The following is a 23,275-nucleotide window of genomic DNA, read 5'->3' as shown; positions in this document are numbered from 1 at the left end:
CTTTTACCTGAAATCGCTCTCAGGGTCCAACTCCCCTTGGAGAGAGGATTTTTAAGGACAAAATCTTGAAATTTATGATCTTGCCATAGACCAAATGGATACTTTGGAAAGTTTAGCAGGGAGATCTTCCCCTGACTCTGAGCTTCAATTTCCAGCTGTTTTCCAGCCCTGAGAGGAGCTGGGTGTGTCTGGATCCAATCCTGCTCCCAGATTTCAGCACTGGTTTATGTCTAAAGGATTGTTCAGGTGTCAGGGACCCTCTGCACAACTCTGTCCCCCAGGAGGAAGGGTGACAACCCAAACCATGCATATGAACAGCGAGGAATGATTTATTTCAATTGATGCTGGTACTGATCAGCTTGAAAAGATTTTAATCAGAATTATTTACTACACAGTAAAGAGAATTACAGCTACTGTAGAGGGCATTTCAGACACTCAAAGCCAGCTTAACTATCAGTAATAGAAACTGATGGGTTTAATTGGAGATTTCTTGTCCAAGCTGATCACTGAAAGCAGGGAGAACTCCATTTCCTCCTTCAGTGATAACACAGAGGAACCTGCTGCAGATCTGCAGGGCTCTGGGAAAAACAGAACCAGATTATTCCAGAAGCACCTCCCAGTCCTGCCTGGAGTTCACTGCAGGGAGCTCTGGGTTCCAACTCCTCTTTAAGGATCAGCTCCTGCTCGAGGGTTCCCCTTGGTCTGTTGAGTGCCTTTGTTTATCTTCCACTAAAATTAAATAAAATTAACCCCTAGGAAAATGAAAGGCGTGAACTAAAAAATATTCCCATATTTTAGGCAAGCAGTGCCAGCCTGGGATCTGGAAAAATCCTGGGTTTAAATAAACACTTTTGTACAGAGTATGGACTATTTAAATAGCAAATGGGGAGAGGAGAGATGAAGTTTGAGACACACGTGGTCAAGTTCTCCAACAGATTATTTTACGAATTAAATGATTTTCACAATGGGTTTTAATTACCTGACTATCTCCCCTCTCTGCCATGTTTCTTACCTTCGAGCCAGCACAGATTTGAAGTGAAACTTTGACTTTTTGCAGCCAACCTGTTTAAAACACATCACAAACCCAAACATTTCCTTGCCCCACCCCAACAATCAGCAAAACCAGGTGAGTTTTGAAACAAATTGAATTTTATTCTTCACAAATATTTGCAAGCCACAGGATCTGTCAGAAAAGTTGTCCCAAAAGGCGGAGAAGGAAGAGTGAAAGGAGAGACGGGGCTACCCCCGGAGCAGCTCACAGAGCGATTAAAGGTGACAGAGAGGAACAAATGACCTGCAGAAAAAGGGGTTCGCTAACACAACCACCTGTTCTGGGGCTGGAAAACACGAGCAGCTGGGAAAGCACGGGAGGAGCGCCCAGCCTGCCCCGGGAAAGGAGGCGGGACCGGGGAGGCGGAATCTGCAAAGCCGGGAACGAGCGGCGGGACGGAATTCAGGCAAGAGCGAAAGAGGAACCGGGACCGGCACCGAGACAGGAACGGGACCGGACAGAACACACAGAGACAGGAACCGGGACTGGACAGAACACACAGAGACAGGAACCGGGACTGGACAGAACACACAGAGACAGGAACCGGGACCGGACAGAACACACAGAGACAGGAACCGGGACCGGCACAGAACACACAGAGACAGGAACCGGGACCGGACAGAACACACAGAGACAGGAACCGGGACCGGACAGAACGCACAGAGACAGGAACCGGGACCAGACAGAACGCACAGAGACAGGAACCGGGACCGGACAGAACACACAGAGACAGGAACCGGGACCGGACAGAACACACAGAGACAGGAACCGGGACCAGACAGAACGCACAGAGAGAGGAACCGGGACCGGCACAGAACGCACAAAGACAGGAACCGGGACCGGACAGAACACACAGAGAGAGGAACCGGGACCGGACAGAACACACAGAGACAGGAACCGGGACCGGACAGAACACACAGAGAGAGGAACCGGGACCGGACAGAACACACAGAGACAGGAACCGGGACCGGACAGAACGCACCGGGAGAGGAACCGGGACCGGACAGAACACACAGAGACAGGAACCGGGACCGGACAGAACGCACCGGGAGAGGAACCGGGACCGGACAGAACACACAGAGACAGGAACCGGGACCGGCACAGAACGCACCGAGACAGGAACCGGGACCGGCACAGAACGCACCGAGACAGGAACCGGGACCGGCACAGAACGCACCGAGACAGGAACCGGGACCGGACAGAACACACAGAGACAGGAACCGGAACCGGACAGAACACACAGAGACAGGAACCGGGCCGGGAGCGGGACCGGGCGGGAGCGGTGGCATCTCTGGGAGTGACCCAGGTGAGACAGAGCTGCTGCTCCCCTGGGCATGCAGAGCACACCCGGGGCTGCCCTGGCAGTGCCCGGGCCAGGCTGGGCGGGGTTGGGACAAGCTGGGACAGTGGAAGGTGTCCCTGCCCTGGCAGGGGGGAATGGGATCATCTCCGAGGCCCCTTCCCACCCAAACCCTTCCCAGCTGGCAGAATTCAATCCTTGCAGCAGTTGTGCTGCTCAGGGTGGGCTGCGGGGAGGGAAATGCTCTGTCCAGAGCTCTGGGGTTGATAAAATCATCTGCAGGGCTGGGTGGCTGCTGCTGTCCCTGCTCTGCCTCCCAAACAGGAAACAAAGAAAACCACGCCAGGAGAGACTCTGAGGTTTATCCCTGCAAATGGAATCAATTAATAAACCCCACTGATGAGGTTTTAGTGTTAGGACAAAACCCTTTTGGAGTGTAAAACGCTGCACATGTGCAAGGGAGGTAAACTTCAATTTGAGAGAAAGAAGAGGAGAATTTTTATCTTTTATTGGTTATTCTATTCACTTCTATTTTTTTTGCTTTCCAGGAGGTAAAAAATAATCCAGAACTGGACTTGCTGCAGAATTCCCTATTCAGACATTTTAATATCCAGTGCCTGGCAATGCAGAGGACAGGTGATTATGCAGGCCTGTCTTTGCTGCAGAAATGGATTTTTGGGTGCACGTTTTAAAAAGCCCAGCACAGAAATCCTGGGGGGTGTGAGGGGCTGGGGGCTCCATCCCCCCCAGGCCTGCTCAGCTCAATATTGATGGTGCCAAAGGCCTTTAGACAATTCTTTTAAAATTATTTTCATTTTTAGAGTTAAAAATGAAACCCCAGCATTTTTAACAGGTTCAATTTTAACAACCTTTTACAATGTGGGCCAAAAGGGCTTCGTGTCCACGGGACCCCAAATGGCCTCAGGGAACCCCAAATACCCCAAAGAGGGTCCCAAATGACCTCACGTGACCCCTGTGACCTGAAGTAACCCAAATGACCTCAAGTAACCCCAATTGGGGCCTCAAATGACCTCAAGTGACCCCAATGACCTCAAGTAACCCCAATTTGGGTCTCAAATGACCTGAAGTAACCCCAGTGACCTGAAGTAACCCCGATCATGGTCTCAAATGACCTCGAGTGACCCCAATGACCTGAAGTAACCCCGATCGGGGTCTCAAATGACCTGAAGTAACCCCAATTCGGGTCTCAAATGACCTCAAGTAACCCCAGTGACCTCAAGTAACCCCGATCGGGGTCTGAAATGACCTCAAGTGACCCCAATGACCTCAAGTAACCCCAATTCAGGTCTTAAATGACCTCAAGTAACCCCAATGACCTGAGGTAACCCCAATTTGGGTCTCAAATGACCTGAAGTAACCCCAGTGACCTGAAGTAACCCCGATCGGGGTCTCAAATGACCTCAAGTGACCCCAATCTCCTGAAGTAACCCTGATCGGGGTCTGAAATGACCTCAAGTAACCCCAATGACCTGAAGTAACCCCAGTTCGGCTCTGAAATGACCTCAAGTAACCCCAATGACCTGAAGTAACCCCAATCATGGTCTCAGATGACCTCAAGTAACCCCAATGACCTGAAGTAACCCCGATCGGGGCCTCAAATGACCTCAAGTAACCCCGATCGGGGTCTCAAATGACCTCAAGTAACCCCAATGACCTGAAGTAACCCCGATTGGGTTCTCAAATGACCTCAAGTAACCCCAATGACCTGAAGTAACCCCAATCATGGTCTCAGATGACCTCAAGTAACCCCAATGACCTGAAGTAACCCCGATCGGGGCCTCAAATGACCTCAAGTAACCCCGATCGGGGTCTCAAATGACCTCAAGTAACCCCAATGACCTCAAGTAACCCCGATTCGAGCCTCAAATGACCTCAAGTAACCCCAATGACCTGAAGTAACCCTGATCATGGTCTCAGATGACCTCAAGTAACCCCAATGACCTGAAGTAACCCCAATTCGGGTCTCAAATGACCTCAAGTAACCCCAAATGACTCCAAATAAACATTTTCCTTCCCTTGTCAGGAAAATCCACAACTGTCCCAGGTTTATGTCCAAAAAGGAGACAGAGCATTCATCCTGGAGAGGAAGGGAGTTGAGTTTTGCACTGGCTCAGACGGAATTGCAGCTGCACACGGCCGAGGGTGAGGAGAAGTGGGCACAGGAGTTTTTGGGTGCCTGCCTGCAGCGGTTCTCAGCTTCTTGAGTCATTTCCCCAAAAATGTTAAAGGATCTCCCCAATCTCAGCTGCTCGGGGTGACTGAAGGAGGAGACGCTGCCCTGCCCGTCCCTGTGCAGAGAGCAGCGATGGGAACGCCCAGGAGGACAGGGGATGGTCCCAAAGGGCTCCGGGCACCCCGAGCCGGGCTCGGGGGGTTTTTATGGTGGGAAATGTCTGTGCTGGGAGAGGAGCCCGCTCCTTTCGGGAGGATACCGGGCTCGGGGGGGTTTTTATGGTGGGAAATGTCTGTGCTGGGAGAGGCAACTCGGACAAAAAAGCCATAGAGGCAGAGTAACTTTGTTTTTAACTAGATTAAAGCTAGAAAGCACAGACTGAAGCTTAAAGGGGGTGGTTTTTTGCCTGCGGATCCTGCAGTCCCAATCTGGCTTCGGAGGCAGAAGGAGCGGCGGTGCCACCTCGGCCAAAGCCCTCTGTGATAAACCTGAGCGCTGCCCAGGGCAGGGGGAGCTGAGAGCAGAGGAAGAATTAATGACAGATTAATTAACCATGGCCTGGCTAAACCTTGCTTGGTTTGGTCATGGTTTGTTTCTGCACTGCCCACACGGCCCTTTTAACCCTTTTAAAGGGTGAAATCGGGCGGTGTGAGCTGCGGGTTCGCAGGGACGGCAGCGCCGCCGCGGAGCCGCTCCCGCGCTCGGCCCTGAGGGGAGACGGGACCGCCTGCGCCGCTGCGAAACCCCTCCGGCGGGAAACACTGTCCCGGGCCGGCGGGAAACACTGTCCCCGGGAAGCCGCAGTGGCCGCGGTGGCGGGCGGTGACCGCGGTGGCCCCGGTGGCCGTGGTGGCGCCGGTGGCTCCGCCCGGGTGCGGTTTTATCCTCCAGAAAACCTCCGGGCGCCGGTGGGCTCGCAGCTCCAGCGGAACGCGCGAGCTGTGCAGGCGGCAGGAGGCGGAGCGCATTCCGTGCAGCACAGCTCCCTCAGGCGCTGTGTGCTTTTTTAACCTTTTCTGTCCTTCTTTTCCGTGCTTTCCTTTCTGCTCCGTGCGGTCTTTAGAGGGGTTTTGTGTTGTTTTTCCCCGCGGGTGTTCGGGGCAGGCGGGGATGCAGCAGGGCCGGGCTGCCCGGGCTCTGACCCCTCAGGATGGGAGCACAGCTCGGCGGCGTTTGTTGTTCCCTCTCCCCGCAGCAGCGGCCGAGTTCTCTATTTCTTCCTCTCCTTCTCCTTTTTCCCTGCAGACAGCCCAGCCCCGCCCGCTGCAGGCTGAGCGCGTTCTGTCCACCTCTGTTTAATGACGCTTTTCTTTGGATGCCTTGAAAACCTGGGAAGTGTCACGGACTCCAATACAGCAAACCCTACACAGGTTAAGCACATGGAACAGCATCACCGACAATAAAATTTAATTAGTGTTTATTTACTCCTGACTTACCTCGATTAGATTAGTTTACATTTAACTATATACACAAAACATCAGAAAGACGCTTATTCTGCATTCAGACATTGCCACTTTGAACTGAGAATTCGAAAGAACTGAACCTTTGTCAGTTCAGGGGCAGCTGAGGAAATCCTGTTGGGATTCCCTTCCCCAGCCCGCAGTGACTGCTCATTCTCCAGCCTCCTGCCAAGGCCCTCTGAGGGTCACAGGACAGACAGGAGGGACTGTGAGGGGAAAAGGAACAAAACACCCCAAATGTGCACTGGGTGTGTTGTTTTCAGTGCATTCACAAACACAGAGCCTTCAGAGCCCCCCTCACACCAGTGCTCGGCTTTCCAGCTCATAATGAATCATTAGCAACATCCTGAACGTTTTCTGTAGAAAATGAGCCTCATCATCCTCTGTTTGCTCAGAGCCACGTCCCAAATTTTGATTTCACAGCCCACTGCCAGGTCAGGGCACTGAGCACGGAGTTAAAGCTGTCCCAGAAGAACAGAAGCAGCACAGAGGTAGAAAATTTCAAACACTAAACCTGAGTTACACAGTTCATCTCTGCATACCTGCCATGACAAATACCAGCAGCAGGTCCATGGCTTGGGCTGTTTTTCCAGGTGGAAACTGCCATGGGGATCAGCTCCTGCTATGCCAGGCTCGGCCCTGGCCAAGCTCAAGTGTCCCTGCTGCCCCTGCCTGAAGCCTGGCACAGAACAAGCAGCCAGTGCCTCGTGTCTTACACTGGGCTAGTTCTACATCACTGTGAAGAAATGAGGAGTGAATGATAAAGCTTCACGAGAAAAAAAAGTGTTTATATGCACAAGCACTGAAAAATCTCCGTTGCCATCACCCAAGTGCATTCTGACAGGAAACAAACCCCAAGAAATCAGTGGCCCAGTTTGGCACCCAATTTGTGGAGCACAGACAAAATAAAAACCAAACAAAAGCAAGACTCTACCAAGAAACCTCCCTGCCAAAAAGCACTGCCTTTATTTCTGTTTTATTTGGAAACTTTCTGCTCTTTGTAAGGTGATAATGTGAAATTTTGCTTTATGGTCTGAAAGGTAAAACTAATTAATTAAAAGAGATTTTTCCTTCCCTTTGTCACAACAAGGACTACTTAAAAACCACCTCAGTGAGGTGTTTTAGAGTCCCTCCCAAACCCCTGGACACCTCCACTGATAAATTAACCAGGAACAATTTCAGGAAGTCATTGAAGCACGCTGAAGAGAACACAACAATGCTGTGTTACCTTCTGGGACTGACCTGTGCACTTCTCATCAACAGTTTAAGATTTAAGACTTCTAAAGTCAAATGGACTAAACAGATGAGACAACTGGTAAGGAACAGACACTTCCTTCCCCGTGGGCTCCATCCTGGGAGGCAGCTGCAGTTCCAGCACTCAGAACCTCTCAGGCTGCTCCTCTCTTCCCTGGTGATTGGAACAGCACAAGCAGCAAACCTGAAGGGCTGCACAGAGTTAGGGATTCTCAGCAAACCACGTGTGTTATGGCAAACACTCCACAGCAGGGAACTGCTATCTACCATCCCGGGAATACTGCATCAAACAGACTCTGCTTGTTGAGATTTCAGCTGGAGTTTGGTTTCCATTCCCCTTCCTTCGCTGCCAGTGGGAATTACACAAGTCCGGTCTCCAGCGCGTCCACGTGGATCAGAGATCCCCCGGAGCCCCACGCAGAGCTGCATTCCTGGTGTCCCCCTCTCCAGGAGCAGGCAGGAGCCGGGTGAGCCTGGTTCCCGGGGGTGGCACTGTGATTCCTGGGGCTGCTGAGGCACCCCGGGTGTCACAGGCACAGCAGCGGCGAGCGGCCGCGCCCCGCGTCGTCGCCGTCGCCCTCGGGGATGCGCGGCAGCAGCGCCGAGCGCGTCAGCCCCCAGAACTTGGGAGGGGACAGCTCCTTCCTGGTGGCCGTGAACTTCCAGCCCATGTGGCTCCCGCAGATCCGGCACTGCGCGATGGTCCAGGCGTACCTGCCCGGGCACAGCAAGGGAGGGTGAGGGAAAAGGGGCCTGGGAAACGCTTCAGAGGGTGGCGAACCCCAGAGGGGTTTGGGTGACAGACCCCAGAGGGGTTTGGGTGACAATCCCCAACTGGGTTTGGGTGACAATCCCGAAATTAGCTTTGGGTGACAAACCCCAGCCTGGATTTGGGTGACAATCCCCAGCCTGGATTTGCGTGACAATCCCAAACTGGGTTTAGGTAACAATCCCCAAATTAGCTTTGGGTGATAAACCCCAGCCTGGATTTGGGTGACAAACCCCAATTGGATTTGGGTGACAAACCCCAGCCTGGATTTGGGTGACAAACCCCAGCCTGGATTTAGGTAACAATCCCCAAATTAGCTTTGGGTGACAATCCCCAAACTGGGTTTGCAAAGGAATCTCAATATCCAACTCCCATCTAAAACCCTGCACAGCTTCAAAAAACAAAAACAAAAACCCCACAAACATCCCACCCCCAAAGCCCTCTCTTGCCTCTTCCAGGAGAGGAAGCAACCTAAGCAAACTTTTTTTTTTTTTTTTTTTTTTTTTTTTTTTTTTTTTTTTTTTTTTTTTTTAAATTTTTTTTATATTATTATTTATCTCCAGGTTCCAGCAGTGAGAAATGCTGAGAGCCCTGGAGAGGGGTCAGAAAACTTCCCAGAGTAAATTATTCCATGGGAATGAAAGTGATTTTTGCCCTGCTCCTCAAATAACAGGAACTGCTGCACTTCCCACAGCAGCAGAGCTTTCCTCTAACAGTTTTATGAAGTTGAACATGAATATTTCAAAGCCATCATAAAAGAGCTGAGAAAACACAAAAGGATGAGCACTATTAACTCCAGATATTAAAAGTCTCGATTTTCTTTAGGGAATGTTAAAATGTGTGACAGAAATGCCAGACATCCTCCAAGTCACTGCTCAGCTCTATGTGATATTCCAGGAAAAAAATCCTGGATGCAAGACCTGTTTTTATTCAGCAAACTTTTACATCTAAACACTTAACTGTGTTATTGCCTCAGAGGAAGACTAATTATTAATTATTAATTATTATTAGCTACTATTTATTATTAAATTAGAATCAAATATAATCAGATCAATACAAATGTTATTCATTTCTAACTTAATGTAACATTTATTCAGGCTTTAGATATAAAAATGTATTTCAGGAGACTAAATGCATTTAGATATTCTGGTTTTCATTTGCACTAAAACTGTGTGAAAACAATTCTGGAAACAGTTGCACTTATACAGAACTATATACACAAATTTCCAGAGAACTTGGTTTAAACAGTTTAGATTCTGGACTATGTTTTAAAATTTTAATATTTCTCAATTTAAAAATATTAAATTCTGCAATACCTAATGTGATTTTTTCATTTTATTCTGTATTTTGAATAAGTCTAAATTTACTTCCTTATTTTTCACATGAGCGAAATGGTGACACGTGCTTAAAAAATTTAATATTTACTCTTCCACCCTCTCAGAAATAGCCAATGGAGGTGATTTTCTAGTAAAATGTTGCTGCTCTTACCCCGGGAACCAGCTGTGCTCTGTGGAGGGCCGGCCACTGAGGCTCAGGTTGGAGGCTTTGTACACAGTGAGGGTTTCATGGATGTACCCGTGAGGATTCACGTAGGCTGCCATGGGCCCACACAGGGACAAGCTACAACACACAGGGAACGTCATCAGAGTGCAAGGAAAAACAAAATAAAAAGAAAAAAATAATAATAAAACCCCGCCCCAAAAGGTGGCAAATGTAGACAGAGGAAAAACTGCCAGCTGACCTTAAAATATTTCAACAGAGGAAAAAAACACCCACTTTTGGTAGCTGGGGAAAAAAGTATCTTGAATTATAATATTAAAAATTGAAAGAAAATAGATGCTAATTTAAAAGATAATTGCTCAATTTTGTTTATAATTGCAGGAAAGTACCTGATAGACTCATCCTGTGAATTGAACAGCAAATTCCAAGAAAAGCAAGGAAAATGAAACTTTAAAAGTAGCAAAAAAGTTCAGTTATTGCACCACCTTCTCAGCACTTTCTGTTAAAAGTTCATCATATTGACACAGCAGGAATCGTAGTGTGTGCAATCCATTATTTGATTAGAAGATAAGAAACGGCTTTTAATTACCCCATCTGCTCCTTATCACACTGATAAAGAAAAACTGTGGGGAGTCTTTGTTAACCAAATCGTCCTTTCACCTTCCCTTCTCAGAGGGGATGAACGATGGCAGTTAATCGAGATTAAAGCAGTGACAAGGCTGACAGAAGCAGCAATTATTGGGGAAATGTAATCGTTGTTAAACATGGGAGATATTGTGTGGGGCAAACAGAAAATGGGGCCAGTTATCAGGAATAACCTTAAGTTCTTGAAGGAAAAAATGGATCACAACATTTAATGGCTTCAATTGGAACCTTCCCTGCATGCCAACATTCTGGGAGCCTGTTTATATATATGATTATGTATAATTTGTGCATTTTAATTTGCTCTTGTGGGCTGTTGACACATAAATGAAGTGGTGAGAAATAAAATTTGGCATATCAAAAACTTTATTCAGCAATACCAGGATGAAAAAGTCTTTATGTGACACATTCATATTTCAAATTGTTCAGTGCAGGGTGCTGGGGGAGTGGCACAACACCAATTTCTGTTCCAATATACCCAGAAATGCTGAGATTCCCTAACTTTTTATTAAAAATCTCAAATATAAGCTCTCTATAAATATTTACTTCAATTTTATTGGAGCTGTGGCAAACCCAGCAGTTTTAAGACTTAACCCAGCTTAATCTGCTTTGCTGTGCCCGAGTTTCTGACCAAGGAGCTGCCCAAGATGAAGAGTAATAAACTCACCTGAATATTTCATTCTTGGTAGTTATTTCTGTGTCTTGGCATTGCTTACAACACAGAGATGTACACTGGGAAAGAGAAAAAAGGATAATTTAATTAATTTCCAGATGCTTGTCAGCAGTGGGAAATAATAAAAATGTCTCTCCATCAGAACAGACTTTGGACCAATTTCTTTGTTATCTGAGCAGCAGCCACTGATGTGGGATATTTTTCTATGCATTTCACTTATTTAAACATTAATTATTATCTAAGAGACATAACAATTTTCATCTCATCCCCTCACAAGAAGATCCACACAGAGAATTGGATCTGACTCCACAAAGATAATAAATGAGCCAACCTTTTAAGGTCTCTAAAGGCTAATTTAGAAAAAACAACCTTTGCTCCTTTGCAATACAGCACAGAAAAGGCAGATGAGACAAATGCAATCATTAAGTCTTTCTTAAATTTGAGGGCACTGTAGATCAATGGGTTTAATTTCCTCACAAAAATAGGTAAAACATATTGATCTCTCTCCTGCAGATTATAACAGATTAATCCATCTTCTACAGTTTCTACAAAGCAGAACTAAACAATTCATCACTGACACTGCCCAAAAAGCAGCATTTAAATCAGCCCAGCAGAACACTCCCATTCACTTGTGGAATGTGCATTACCTGCACTTCTTTTGGAGGGTGATGCCTCTGGAATTCCCCCCAAAACGAGCCACAGGATTTGGGAATAAAATGCAGCACCCAGGGACAGGAACAGCTCTCCTAAAACCTGGAGTTGGTGTTTCTGAGCCCCCTGAGCTGTGACTCCACACACTCCAATCACTCTTCCCTCTCTCCTTTGCTCCCTTCAGAGGCTTTTGCTGGATTTCAGCTCCTTCCTGGAGGTGCCACTGGTGCTGCCCCACTCTGCTCACTGGGGATGAGGAAGGACGAGAGCTCCAGCTCCTCCTGATTCCCTCCTGAGGCTCCCCTGGCCCCTCTCCTGCCAGGGACCTTTCTTTAAACACCCTCACTTCAGATTGCAGTCACAGCACTGAGAGTCCCCTTCAGCCACGGTTTTATTCCATGGCTCCACTTCCAAGCCTCTCTAATGAGTGCAATTAGCACTCCCGAGTGGAATTCACAGTTACACCTGCCAGTCAGGCACATTCCTTAAAACAGGCATTGGTTAGCAACAGGGAAAGCTGATGTGAGTGCAATATAACTCACTGCTGTCAGAGACAAAGGGAATCAGCTCTCAGCATCAGTTTTATGATTGGAAATGACATTCTGAACAAGCCAGGGCATGCTAAAGAGGTCTGGCCAGAAAAAGACTGGACTGGCCCAAAATGCTGCTAAATAAACTGCAAAAAGCCAAAATGCACTCCCCGTTCTGACACTACCACAGAGCAGCCAAACACATTCACAGCCAAAATCTCACAAGATGATGAAGGAAACACCTTTGGGGTACAGGCTAAAAAGCAACTTTCACTTGCATTTATGAGGGTAATTTTAAGTTTTCCTGTCTCTTTGGAATGTATGGAAAATATCTAATTAGTGAACACGAACAGTTCTCAGCAGCACTCGAGTATCAGCGAGTTTTCAGAGTTTCAGCTCAGAAAAGACAAGTGAAATTTAGTCTGCTTACAGCCTCAGGCAAAAACCTGCCCATTTTGTCTCAGAATTTGGAAGAGATGTTTTCTGTCTCCTCTCTTTAAATCTCTGGTGCATGAGCTTTGGGAAAGGATCACTATTAAAATGACATTCTGGTTCTCTTTTCCCCAAAAACAGGCAAGAATTTAATGACAGTACTTTTTAGGCAAACAGGCAAAATTCCCACTGCTCTGAATCTGCTAGACAAACACAGTATTGTTATTTAGGAAATATAAATTATTACAAAGAACTGTACTACACAAAAATAGAACATTTAGAACATTACAAAGCTATGGCAATGGAGAAAAGGGAAACCGTTTTTTCAACATCTTAACAAGGAACTGCCTACAAAATAAATATCTTTTACAAAAAAAATCTGTTTAGTCCAATCTTTAGGTTTATGCTCAATACTACGAAGATTTTTGCTGCAAGATCCACAAGTTTCCATGGCAAAATGATCCCTGATCACGGTGTCAGTGTGGGGCTGTGATGGTTGTTAACAACACTGGACTTCTAGCACCATCTCTTGGTCAAAAAAGTGCTGTGCCACACTGAAATACTTCTAAAAGCAAATACTATTACTTATTATATTATATATCATTATTATCTATTATAACATATACTAATATATTATTATATTAGTATACACTGTATTATTTATTATTAATTTTATTCTATTTTATTCTATATTTCTTGCTTGCTGCCAATCATAATCCACCACAGAGACATCATTTTCCTTCTGAGCAAACTTTTGAAGAAATAACAGAACACCCAAATTCATCCTCTGGAAGGATTAGCTGGAAATCCCATCATTTCTGGAGGAGATTGTGAGAGTCATCCTATTTTTTTTGGCAATTTGATGGTAAATAAAGAAGAATTACTCACTTTGTTCATGATATCTAACTCGCAGCGGAGCCTCTGCACAGCACTGCCTATTTTGAGCAACTGGATACGTAAAGCATCATCAATGGGCAGGCAGGCAGCAACTCTGTAAGAAAAATCTGGAAATGAGAAAGCAGCAGGCCTGTTAGAATTAACAGAGAAATAAATCCAGTTATTGCTATTCACTTACCACACGTAATTAGCTAAGCTGTGGTCTCTTAAGGAATTAAAAAAAATAAAACTTTGGTTCATAACACCTCGTACCTATTGGGTTTGAAGGAAGAGATTCATCTTTGAGGTTCTCATCCCACTCGTGGAGCTGCCTCTTCACCCTCTCCATCAAGGTTTCCTTTTGTTAGAAGAAAAGCCCAATTTAAATACACAGGTATTGCTGTTTTCTTCTTAGGAAAAAAACAAAAGGGAAGCAAAACGTAGAGTAAGCTCCTTTCCCTAAGTGGACCGTGGCTTTTAATTAAAGAATAATTAAAGAATCCCTTTGTAACTGCATATTTTAACTGGTTTTGCTCTGAGACAACACAGAAGGAAGCAGAATTTCTGCTATCCCTCCCAGATATTTGCTCTAGGAAGGAGGGGGAACAACCACACAGGGGGAAGCCCTTCCTGATCTTTTCACACTACACTGAATATAAAATGCTTTACAATGGAAATTATGAGCCAACAAAATTAAAGCTTTTATATTATCCCATATTTGGATACTACAGCTACAAAGCTCACTGCAGGTTATTTGATTTAAGGGTGAACTTACAGCATCATAGAGAGAGTAGAGCCAGGGGGGCCACGATGTCAAACTTGCACAGTGGAACTTCCTCTGAAACCAAACCCACAAATATTTATTCTTAACAAAAGCAGATTTTAGGGACAGGGTTTTTTTAAAACAAATAAAACAGGGGAGACAGACCTGATTATTTAAAGATACAAGAAATGATCCCCATCAGGACCAGCACTTCACTGTGAACCTTCTAAATCCATTTTCAGATGCACTGAGGGCTAAGCCTTCTGAACATGGATTTTGTCACAAAACCTGCATGAGAGGTATTTCTGATGCTTAGTAATAAAACATTATGTCTTTCAAAAGGGTATCTATCTGAAACGCAGACAGTTCAAAATTTAAGTGCTATTAACACTGCATCTGTTCCCAAGTCTCCACCAGCTGTCCCTGGAAGTACCAAATTTCCACCACTGTAATGCCATTTGCTTAATTAACCAATTTTCTCCAGTGATTTTTGAACACAGAAATCCAGAGCTTTAGTTAATAAAAATCTAAAAAGCAGCACACAATATAACTACATTGCTTTTCAAAAGAGGAGCTCATAGTGCACTACAAATATGTACAAATCCAATTTTAATCTCCCCCTTGAGGGCGACTCTCCTCATTTACAGATGACACCAGTGGAGGATGGAGGTACACAGGACAATTCCCTGCTCTGGATCTGCAGCCCAGGCTCTCCTGCAGTGGGCTCACTTCATTTCAGCTTCACCCGACAGAACCAGCCCTGGATGGGGTTTGCACCCCACAGCCCAGAGTGTCTGGGCTCATTAACTCACATTAACTCACTCATTAACCCAGCAACTCTGAGAATCAAGAGCTCTTTGTCAGCAATGAGTTTTTGATTTGATTTTGAGGGTACAAGAGTTCAAACCCATTGAAGAAAAATGCAAATCCAAACATGAGTCGAGTTACCAGGACTCTGTATTAACTTCTGGAGGTAGTTCCAAAGATCTGTACAGATTTCAAGGTAACTTCTCTGTGTCAATGACCAAAACAATGGAATAAATAATAAATACAAATATAAACTGGGCCAGGTTTCCCAGAGAGGCTGTGGATTCCCTGGAAGTGTCCAAGGCTGGGATGGACAGGGCTTGGAGCAATCTGGGATAGTGGAAGGTGCCCCTGCCCATGGCAGGGAGGAGCTTTAAGGACCTTTCCAACCCAAACCGTTGTGTGATTCCATGAAAAGCAGGAGGTGGGAATGTGCCTCCTCCTCTCTGGAACTGGAGACCGATTCTCAAGACACCATCAGAAATTAAGACAAAAAATACAAACCCAGAACCACCAAAGCTGTAAAATAACCTCTCACCTTTTGGTACTTCTGCCACCACTTCTGGATGGCTCTGTCCTGCCAGGAGCTGGGCTTGGAAGCGGGAATCACGTGGCACCTGCTGAGGGACTGCAGCTGCACTGCTGCCATGGTGGGAGGCAGCACCCGCTCAGGCAGGATCTGCACCTTGGCCTGCTGGATTCTGAGAGAGGAAACAAAAAGATGAGGTGTACATACATTTTTAAAGTATTTTTTTCAAATACATGCATTTAAAAAGATGGATTTTACTGCTTATGGGAACACAGGCTGGTGCAATGGATTAACCACTCCACAGCACCAGAGAATTTAAACAACAACCCATTCCATCAGAAGTTCTTTTTATTTTAGAGCACTACAGATCTGTTGGGATTGTGGTGGACAGAAGTACAGACAGATTGGCAGTGGCAATGCAGCTGAATGTTCCACAGTCTCAGCACTACAGATTTAGATTTTTTTGTCTCCTCAAGTTACTTTTGGTATAAATAATCAGCTCTTCCACCTCAATGCCTCAGTTTAGCTGAAATGCTCTCTGCTATCTTCAAACCACAAAAGCTTCTGTGCTCAGCCAGAGGTCAGAATCAGCAGAAAGAGGATCCAGGCTCTGAGCAGATTTTAATATCCCAGCATCAAAGGTCACCTCTCCACAAGGACCTCAGCATATGTTATGTGGCTACTAAGAAAGCTGTCCAGCAGGAAGGACCTCATGTTTTATCAGGATTATGCAGCAGAAATCCTGAAATATTGAGGAGGGTGTCATTACAAATTTCTGATTTTCTCACAGGGACAGCACTGAACTGGTAACTTACAATAAATTATAAGATTATGCAGTGCCAAAAGCACTGAGGAATCAGAACCAGCAGCAATTATGGAAATGTTCTTGCTGAGGAGCTCTGGACAGTGAATTCCCAGTAACCAGGCTGCTGCTGCAGCTGTCCAAGCACTGTCCCCGTGTGTCCAAGCAGGGCTTTCCCTAAGCTGTAACGTTTGGAGTCTGTGTTTGGAGCCAAACTGCACAGATATTCCTCATTTCCTCAGCTGCAGGCCACAAACCCACAGAAATGCTGCTCCAGGCCTCTTCCCAAAGCAGTGCCACTGTGCTGAACTGCAGGACACACGTGAGCAGCTCCAGATTTACAGACTTGGAGCAACACTTCACAAACCCTGCAGAAAATATTACAGAAGCTCTAGAAACTGTGCTAAGAATTGTCACGGGCTCCAGATCAATGCTGGAGCCTGGACCTCTGGCCAGTGGCACTGCCACAGTGCAGGGCACGATGCCAAGGGCTTGAAAATGAGGGAAGACTCAGCACATTCTTACTGATGTTCAGGATCCTGAGCACTTTTAGAAATGGAAAAAAGCATTAATTATATAATGTGTATGATAAAATGATAAATATGATAAAACTAGTCAGAGAAGCCTCTAAAGATCACAGCTATCAAACTGGAATAGAGAAAATAAGAGACTATTCCTATCAAAGTTAACTTGAGTATTGAATTAGCTGCATAATTTTCTTACCCATCTGACTGTGTTCGTATTTCAAGCACCTTGAACCTCTGTCTTCCTATTGCTTTCACCTTGACTGTTTCCACTCCATATTCCTGCTCTTCTCTGTAGGCATAGATTTCTGCTGTTGTTCCAAAGTGTGCTTCCCTCTCATGTGAATTACTAAAAATAACAGAATAAAGATGAATTAAATGAATTTACCCCCCTGCAAACAGCACTGCTCGTTCAGACTCCAGTCCGCCTAACTGACTGTACATGACTGGTCTGATCAAAAAAATTTATGGTGAAATATCTGTAACTAATTACAATAATATTTTTTCCATTATAAAGCAACTTCTGCTGTTTTGGTTGGTTGTTTTGCCAGGTTTTATTTAGTTTATTTATTTGGTTTTATTTTAGGGTGCAGATGTGACATTCTGGGAGCACAGGGATCACAGTGTGTCAGCATCTCAATGCAGACACTGAAAGCACCAACGTTCTGCAGACTGACTTCATAACAGGAGCTGTTCCCACCTCCCACACAACTAATCCATAGTAAATTGCAGGGGGAAGAGGGAGGAACATTCCCAACTCCTTCTGGCCCTGATCAGCTTTTCTCTTTTCCACTTTTCTATCACCTCCCTCTCTTACCTCTACTGTGAAACATTTGCCAGTGCTTGTTAATTCACACACAAAACAAGCAACAATACAGCTCTCAGAACACAAATGTGACTTTTACATTTGAGGTCAAGGCTTATTCTTTAACAAGATGGAACAAACAGTTACTGCAGTGAAGAGGATGCTCAGACAAGGAAGCAGATCAGCACTCGCTGTTTCTCCACACAAACGTGATGCTGTCAAGCACCTACATTGCCATTACACACTGGAAGACAATTTTTTGTTAAGCAATTTCAGCTTGTTACAGAGCACAGAACTGATGCAACCACCTGCTTTTGCTTTAGTACCCACAGAAAACTGTGCTAAAATCATGCTGCACACACCAGCGGCCCGCCCGTGGCTTTTACCTGTATGCAAGGACAGCAAAGGTTCTGTCTTTCTGAATTAAATTCCGCACCATGCTAACCTCTTGGGGGCGGAAGAGCTGCAGCGGCAGCGTCTGCCCGGGGATCAGCATCACCATCACCCGCGGCAGCACCGGGATCACCTGGCAGCTGTCGTCATCGTGCACCGTGCGCCCGTGGAACTCCTCCATGTCCGCGCCCAGGTACTGCGGGAGGGACACGGACACTCAGCCGGGCTGGGGACACCGAGCCGGGCTGGGGACACCGAGCCGGGCTGGGGACACCGTGGGGAGCACAGGGATGGGACAGGGACAGGGACACTGAGCGGGGCTGGGGACACCGCGGGGAGCACAGGCACACTGAGCCAGGCAGGGGACACTCAGCCGGGCTGGGGACACTGAGCCGGGCTGGGGACACTGAGCCGGGCTGGGGACATTGAGCCGGGCTGGGGACACCGCGGGGAGCACAGGGACACTGAGCAGGCTGGGGACACCGAGCCGGGCTGGGGACACCGCGGGGAGCACAGGGACACTGAGCGGGCTGGGGACACCGCAGGGAGCACAGGGACACCGAGCCGGGCTGGGGACATTGAGCCGGGCTGGGGACACCGCAGGGAGCACAGGGACACCGAGCCGGGCTGGGGACACCGAGCCAGGCTGGGGACACCGCGGGGAGCACAGGGACACTGAGCCGGGCTGGGGACACCGCGGGAGCACAGGGACAGGGACAGGGACACTGAGCCGGGCTGGGGACACCGCGGGGAGCACAGGGACACCGAGCCGGGCTGGGGACACCGCGGGAGCACAGCGAGCTGCTGCTGGGGGAAAGGCTGGGACACGTGGGGCCGCTCAGCCTGGAGAAGGCTCCAGGGTGATCTAATTCCAGGGTCTGAAGGAGCTACAGGAAAGAGGGACAGATTCTTTCCAAGGCAGGGACACAGGGAATGGCTCCCCACTGCCAGAGGGCAGGGATGGACGGGATTTTGGGCAGGAATTCCTCCCTGTGAGGATGGGCAGCCCTGGCACAGGTACCCAGAGCAGCTGTGGCTGCCCCTGGATCCCTGGCAGTGCCCAAGGCCAGGCTGGAACACTCTGGGACAGTGGGAGGTGTCCCTGCCCAGGGGATGCCCTTTAAGGTTTCTCCAACCCAAACCATTCTATGATCTTATGATTCTGTGAAAATAAAATTAAGTTTGTGGCTTAACAGCATTACCACAAAACTATACAAGCCCCATTCAAAACCCCTTCAGGATATATTTAATGGGCAATGTATAAAAACGTACCATATGTGATGTGGGCAAACTGGTGTCAAAATTAATGATGTTTGGCTTCTCAGCTTCTTTACTATCTTGGTCTTCCACTTCCATTTCATTGTCATCCTCTTCCTCGCTCTCTACTGATAAGCACATACAGAATATTGTATAGAAATCAATCAGCAAAGACTGAGATACTGAGAAAAATCCAAAAATCAGCAAATGCATTCAATATTCCCAGGGAAATAAACCAGAGGAAAAGAATTTTCTTGCTGTTACAGCAAAATCATCATTCTACAGAAAGGGTCAAAAGCTGGTAATTTATTTCTGAAATAAACAGAACAACTTTCCTTGGAAGAAAATAATAAACAAAGGTTGTCAGTTCAGCTTTTCACTACAGTGGTGCTTCCTCATCTCGGCTCTGAAGGTTTTCTGTCAGCTCTCCAGGATGCCAGATAACCTCATCCCTTGCAGGATGCTGAGCAAAGAGTCTGAGGCTGCACAAAGCTCAGCAATCAAACTGCAAGGGAGTGAGAAGCAACGGGAAACTCTGTATTCACGCAGGGACTCTTGCTGGTATTTTAGACAATTTAATTGCTGTCAGCCTCTGCTGTGTGTACACCAAACACAAACCCAGCAAAGGCAACTCCTGAGGAAGCAAATCACAGGACTCCAGGGGATTTCAGATATAAAATAGTATTTAAAAACTACTTCCTTCCCAATCCTAAAGTAGCTTTCAGGCAAGAGTACAATTAAATTATCAGTCACTGCATTCATTGACCCTATTTCTTAGAACACAAACATTATTTATACACCATGTCTAAACTAATGTTAGCACAAACCAATCTCCAGGATTCACACACCAAGAGCTGCTGGGTAATGGATAATCCCAGTGGTGCTGAAAACATCATTTAGGCCTTGAAAGCTATTACAAGATGGAAAAAAATATTTTTACAATAGTCTGTCTAGTTGCCTGCTTTTGCAATTAATATCTTCTTAAAAAATAATCCAGAAATTATACTGAAAGTGTAAAAGGTGGAGGGATTCTCTCACCCTGAAGGGTTCTGCAGGGAAATCTCAGAAAAGAGAGGTGCTGCAGAAGCAAAGAATTCTGCTTCAGAAACGGGAACACCACTAATTTCACTTTTTCTGAGAGTGGGAGGACAAGAGAACAGTGAAGAAGACATTAAAAGCTGATTTTAGAGAACCATTTTCCCCTCTCTGGCCTCCAGACACATTTGTTAAATGTTCCCAAAAATGTTTAGTCACTGCTCTTATTTCTGCTTCACCTCACTGATGTTTTTTTAAGTAGTTCGTAGTTTACAGAACCTGCTCTTATACAGATCCATCCCATATTGAATTGATCTCAGCAAGAAATGATCCAGCACGACAGGAAAGGAGGTTACAGACTCTCTTTGGTACTGTACCTAATTAAAGTCCTTTCAGCAACCAGAAACCATCTGCCTAATGACTGTTAAAAATACTCCACATCTATATGAAATTTCTTATATTCAGTTAGCAACCCTGACCACGAACAACTACAGAATGTTTAAGATGTCCAAAAGAGCCATTATTTTTCTTAGTTTGATGGAGGAGAAGAGCAGAAAATTTTTGGTTCTGGGGCATCACTGCAGGATGGGGGAGGGAAGCAAAAAAAAAAAAAATCTGCTTTTTCCATGTGCTGCCATCCGGCTGCGTCCATCATTAGCAGTTTTACCAGGGAGAGGCTGTCCCACTTGTTTTTCTGAGCGCAGAAGGAATTAGCAGCAGTTGATTGGAAAGAATTGTGCCCTGCAAACTTTTGCTGGCTGTTGCCAACAGCGCACAGTGGCTGCTGTGTGGCGGTGGCCGAGGGACGATGACTCATTTCACTGCAGCAGCCCAAAACACAGAAAACCCCGGCGCCTGCCCTCTCCTCCTCCCTCCCAGCTGGCAAAACAAGCTGAAGCTTTTACACCCCCAAATACTGGGGTGTATTGATCCTTAAATTCCAGGATTAGCAGCACCTCCAGCACACAGGAAGGAGGGAAAAGCGAGCGCTGAAGGCTTCCTTGCATAACAAAAATCACATTTCCCTCACGTTGGTTCACTAACACAACCCAATCCACCCTCAATGCCTTTGTGCAGAAATGAGGAAATGTGAACTTCATTTAAGGAAAAGGGTCAAGGTTATATACAGGTCATTTTATGGTCATATTAAAGCTGTATTTCCTAAAATATTTGGGAAATAGTTTCTATTAAGGCTGTATTTCCTCAAACATTCAGGAAATAACTTAAGGTGATATTAAAGCTGTATTTCCTCAAATATTCAGGAAAATTGCTTATATTACAGTGATATTAAGGCTGTATTTCCTAAAATATTCAGGAAATATTTTCTTATTATTTAAAACACACAGGTCTAAAGACCACAGAGAATTTCCTGCCATAGGAAATGACACTGGTTCCTGGCAGCATTTCCTGCTCCCTTCTCCCCTGCATGCTGATCCTGAAATAATGCTTCTTTCCATTATGCACAAGCTGCTCCCCAAACCATTCGATCTCCTGTCAGTGCGGAGGCAGCACATGCAGAAAACCACATTATTATGCAATAATCATGCATAATTCCCCGGGTGAGGAATCGCACTGGTGTGTGAGACAGATAAGCCGGGCAGCACAAGGGATCCAGCACTGCCCTCCATCCAACCCCGAGCACCTCTGCCTCCCTGCTTATTTCCACTGCAAAACAGAGCAGACACTTCCTAAACAACGCAGGTTCTCCTCAGACTCTGGGTTTCACAGAGGTTTTGAAGCAGAGAGCGGCGCCTGCTTTGCCCACCCCGCTGGGAACCCCACGGCTGCCCCCATGCCCGTGTCCCCTCCTGCACCGCACACTCCCGGCCTGGAGGGAACATTCCGGGCCCGGTGGAGCATTCACAGCCCCGGTGGAGCATTCACAGCCCCGATGGAGCATTCACAGCCCCGGTGGAACACACACGGCCCCGGTGGTTTGCAGCAGGCCCGGAGCAGAGGCCGCAGGAGCCCGCGGGCCGAGCTCGCCCTCGGCCGCCCTGCACGGGCCGGGAGCGCCCACAGCTCCGCCGGCCCCGCTCCCCACAGCGCCCGGGGGCTCTGCCCGCCTCCCTTTCCCTTTCTCCTTCCTCTTCTCCTCTCCGCCTCAGCTTCCTTCCCTTCCTTCCCTTTTCCTTTTCCCCTTCTTTTCCTTTCCCCCTTCCCTTTTCCTTTTCCCCTTCCCCGGCCCGGCGCGGTGCCCCCCGCGGGTGCCCCCGGCGCGGCGCGGCCCTCACCGGGCACCAGCTGGAGGTGGTTCCCCATGTTATCCCCGGGCTCTCCGCCCCGCTCCTCGGCGGCCATCGCTGTTTACCCGGAGAGCAGCCTGGGAAGGCGCCGGGGCGGGGGCAGGAGGCGGCCGGGGGAGGAGCCCGAGGCGGCCGGGGCAGCGCCGGGAGCCGCGGGCGCGCCGGGGCTGAGGGCTCCGGGCTGAGGGCTCCGGGCTCCGCGCTTAGCTCCGGGGCTGGCACCCGCCGTGTGCCCGGGGAGGGACAGCCCTTCCCGCCTGGAGATCCGGGGCTGGCACCCACCGTGTGCCCGGGGAGGGACAGCCCTTCCCGCCTGGAGATCCGGGGCTGGCACCCACCGTCTTCCCGGGCAGGGACAGCCCTTTCTGCCCTGAGCCCGGTGTTCAGCCCCGGGGCTCGCACCCGCCGTGTGCCCGGGCAGGGACAGCCCTTCCCGCCGGGAGCTCCGTGCCCAGCCCCGGGGCTCGCACCCGCCGTGTGCCCGGGTGGCAGGTGCGGCCGGTGCCCGAAGCGCCTCATGCCCGGCCGTGGGCATGGTAAAGGGGCTGGCTGTGAATAAAATCCTCACTGGGTTAAACCTCACGGGTAAACGGCCTGAAAAGAAACGGAACACGGTGTAAGATAAAGATCTCTCAGCACAAGAGAGACTTGGAGAGGGTGCGGCGAGAGGCCAGGGAGGTGCCGAGGGCACTGCTGTGGGGGAAGGCTGAGCTGGGCTTCTGCGACCCCGAGATGGCTGGAAGAGGATTTTATCCGTGCACGCAAATTTTAGTAATTTAGTT

General features: G+C 47.6%; 2 protein-coding genes across 4 annotated transcripts; one reads left to right on the top strand and one right to left on the bottom strand.

Moving 5' to 3' along the window:
* Nucleotides 1–1,190: 1,190 nt before the first annotated feature.
* LOC134558099 (pre-mRNA-splicing factor 38B-like) lies at nt 1,191–7,625 on the top strand. 2 transcript variants are annotated; one of them, XM_063411616.1, is made up of 3 exons: nt 1,191–2,357; nt 2,900–2,987; nt 4,396–7,625. In XM_063411616.1, exons 1-3 carry the CDS (start codon nt 1,290–1,292, stop codon nt 4,467–4,469), a joined length of 1,230 nt encoding a protein of 409 aa, XP_063267686.1. In that variant the 5' UTR covers nt 1,191–1,289; the 3' UTR covers nt 4,470–7,625. The 2 variants fall into 2 exon arrangements, with proteins under 2 accessions (XP_063267686.1, XP_063267687.1); XM_063411617.1 differs by lacking the exon at nt 2,900–2,987.
* On the bottom strand, nt 6,966–22,594 carry CRBN (cereblon). Of its 2 annotated transcripts, none has more exons than XM_063411614.1 (11): nt 22,482–22,594; nt 19,228–19,340; nt 17,949–18,151; nt 16,957–17,106; nt 15,441–15,603; nt 14,108–14,170; nt 13,606–13,690; nt 13,345–13,460; nt 10,838–10,902; nt 9,517–9,648; nt 6,966–7,973 (listed from the first exon to the last, which is right to left on the bottom strand). In XM_063411614.1, exons 1-11 carry the CDS (start codon nt 22,546–22,548, stop codon nt 7,787–7,789), a joined length of 1,344 nt encoding a protein of 447 aa, XP_063267684.1. In that variant the 5' UTR covers nt 22,549–22,594; the 3' UTR covers nt 6,966–7,786. The 2 variants fall into 2 exon arrangements, with proteins under 2 accessions (XP_063267684.1, XP_063267685.1); XM_063411615.1 differs by having other exon boundaries at nt 19,228–19,337; nt 22,482–22,592.
* Nucleotides 22,595–23,275: the final 681 nt, after the last annotated feature.

This window comes from Prinia subflava, chromosome 14 (assembly GCF_021018805.1).
Source record: "Prinia subflava isolate CZ2003 ecotype Zambia chromosome 14, Cam_Psub_1.2, whole genome shotgun sequence".
Classification (NCBI taxonomy): Eukaryota; Metazoa; Chordata; class Aves; order Passeriformes; family Cisticolidae; genus Prinia; species Prinia subflava.
Note: the sequence above shows the minus strand (reverse complement) of the source record. Positions and strands in the feature narration are given on the sequence as shown.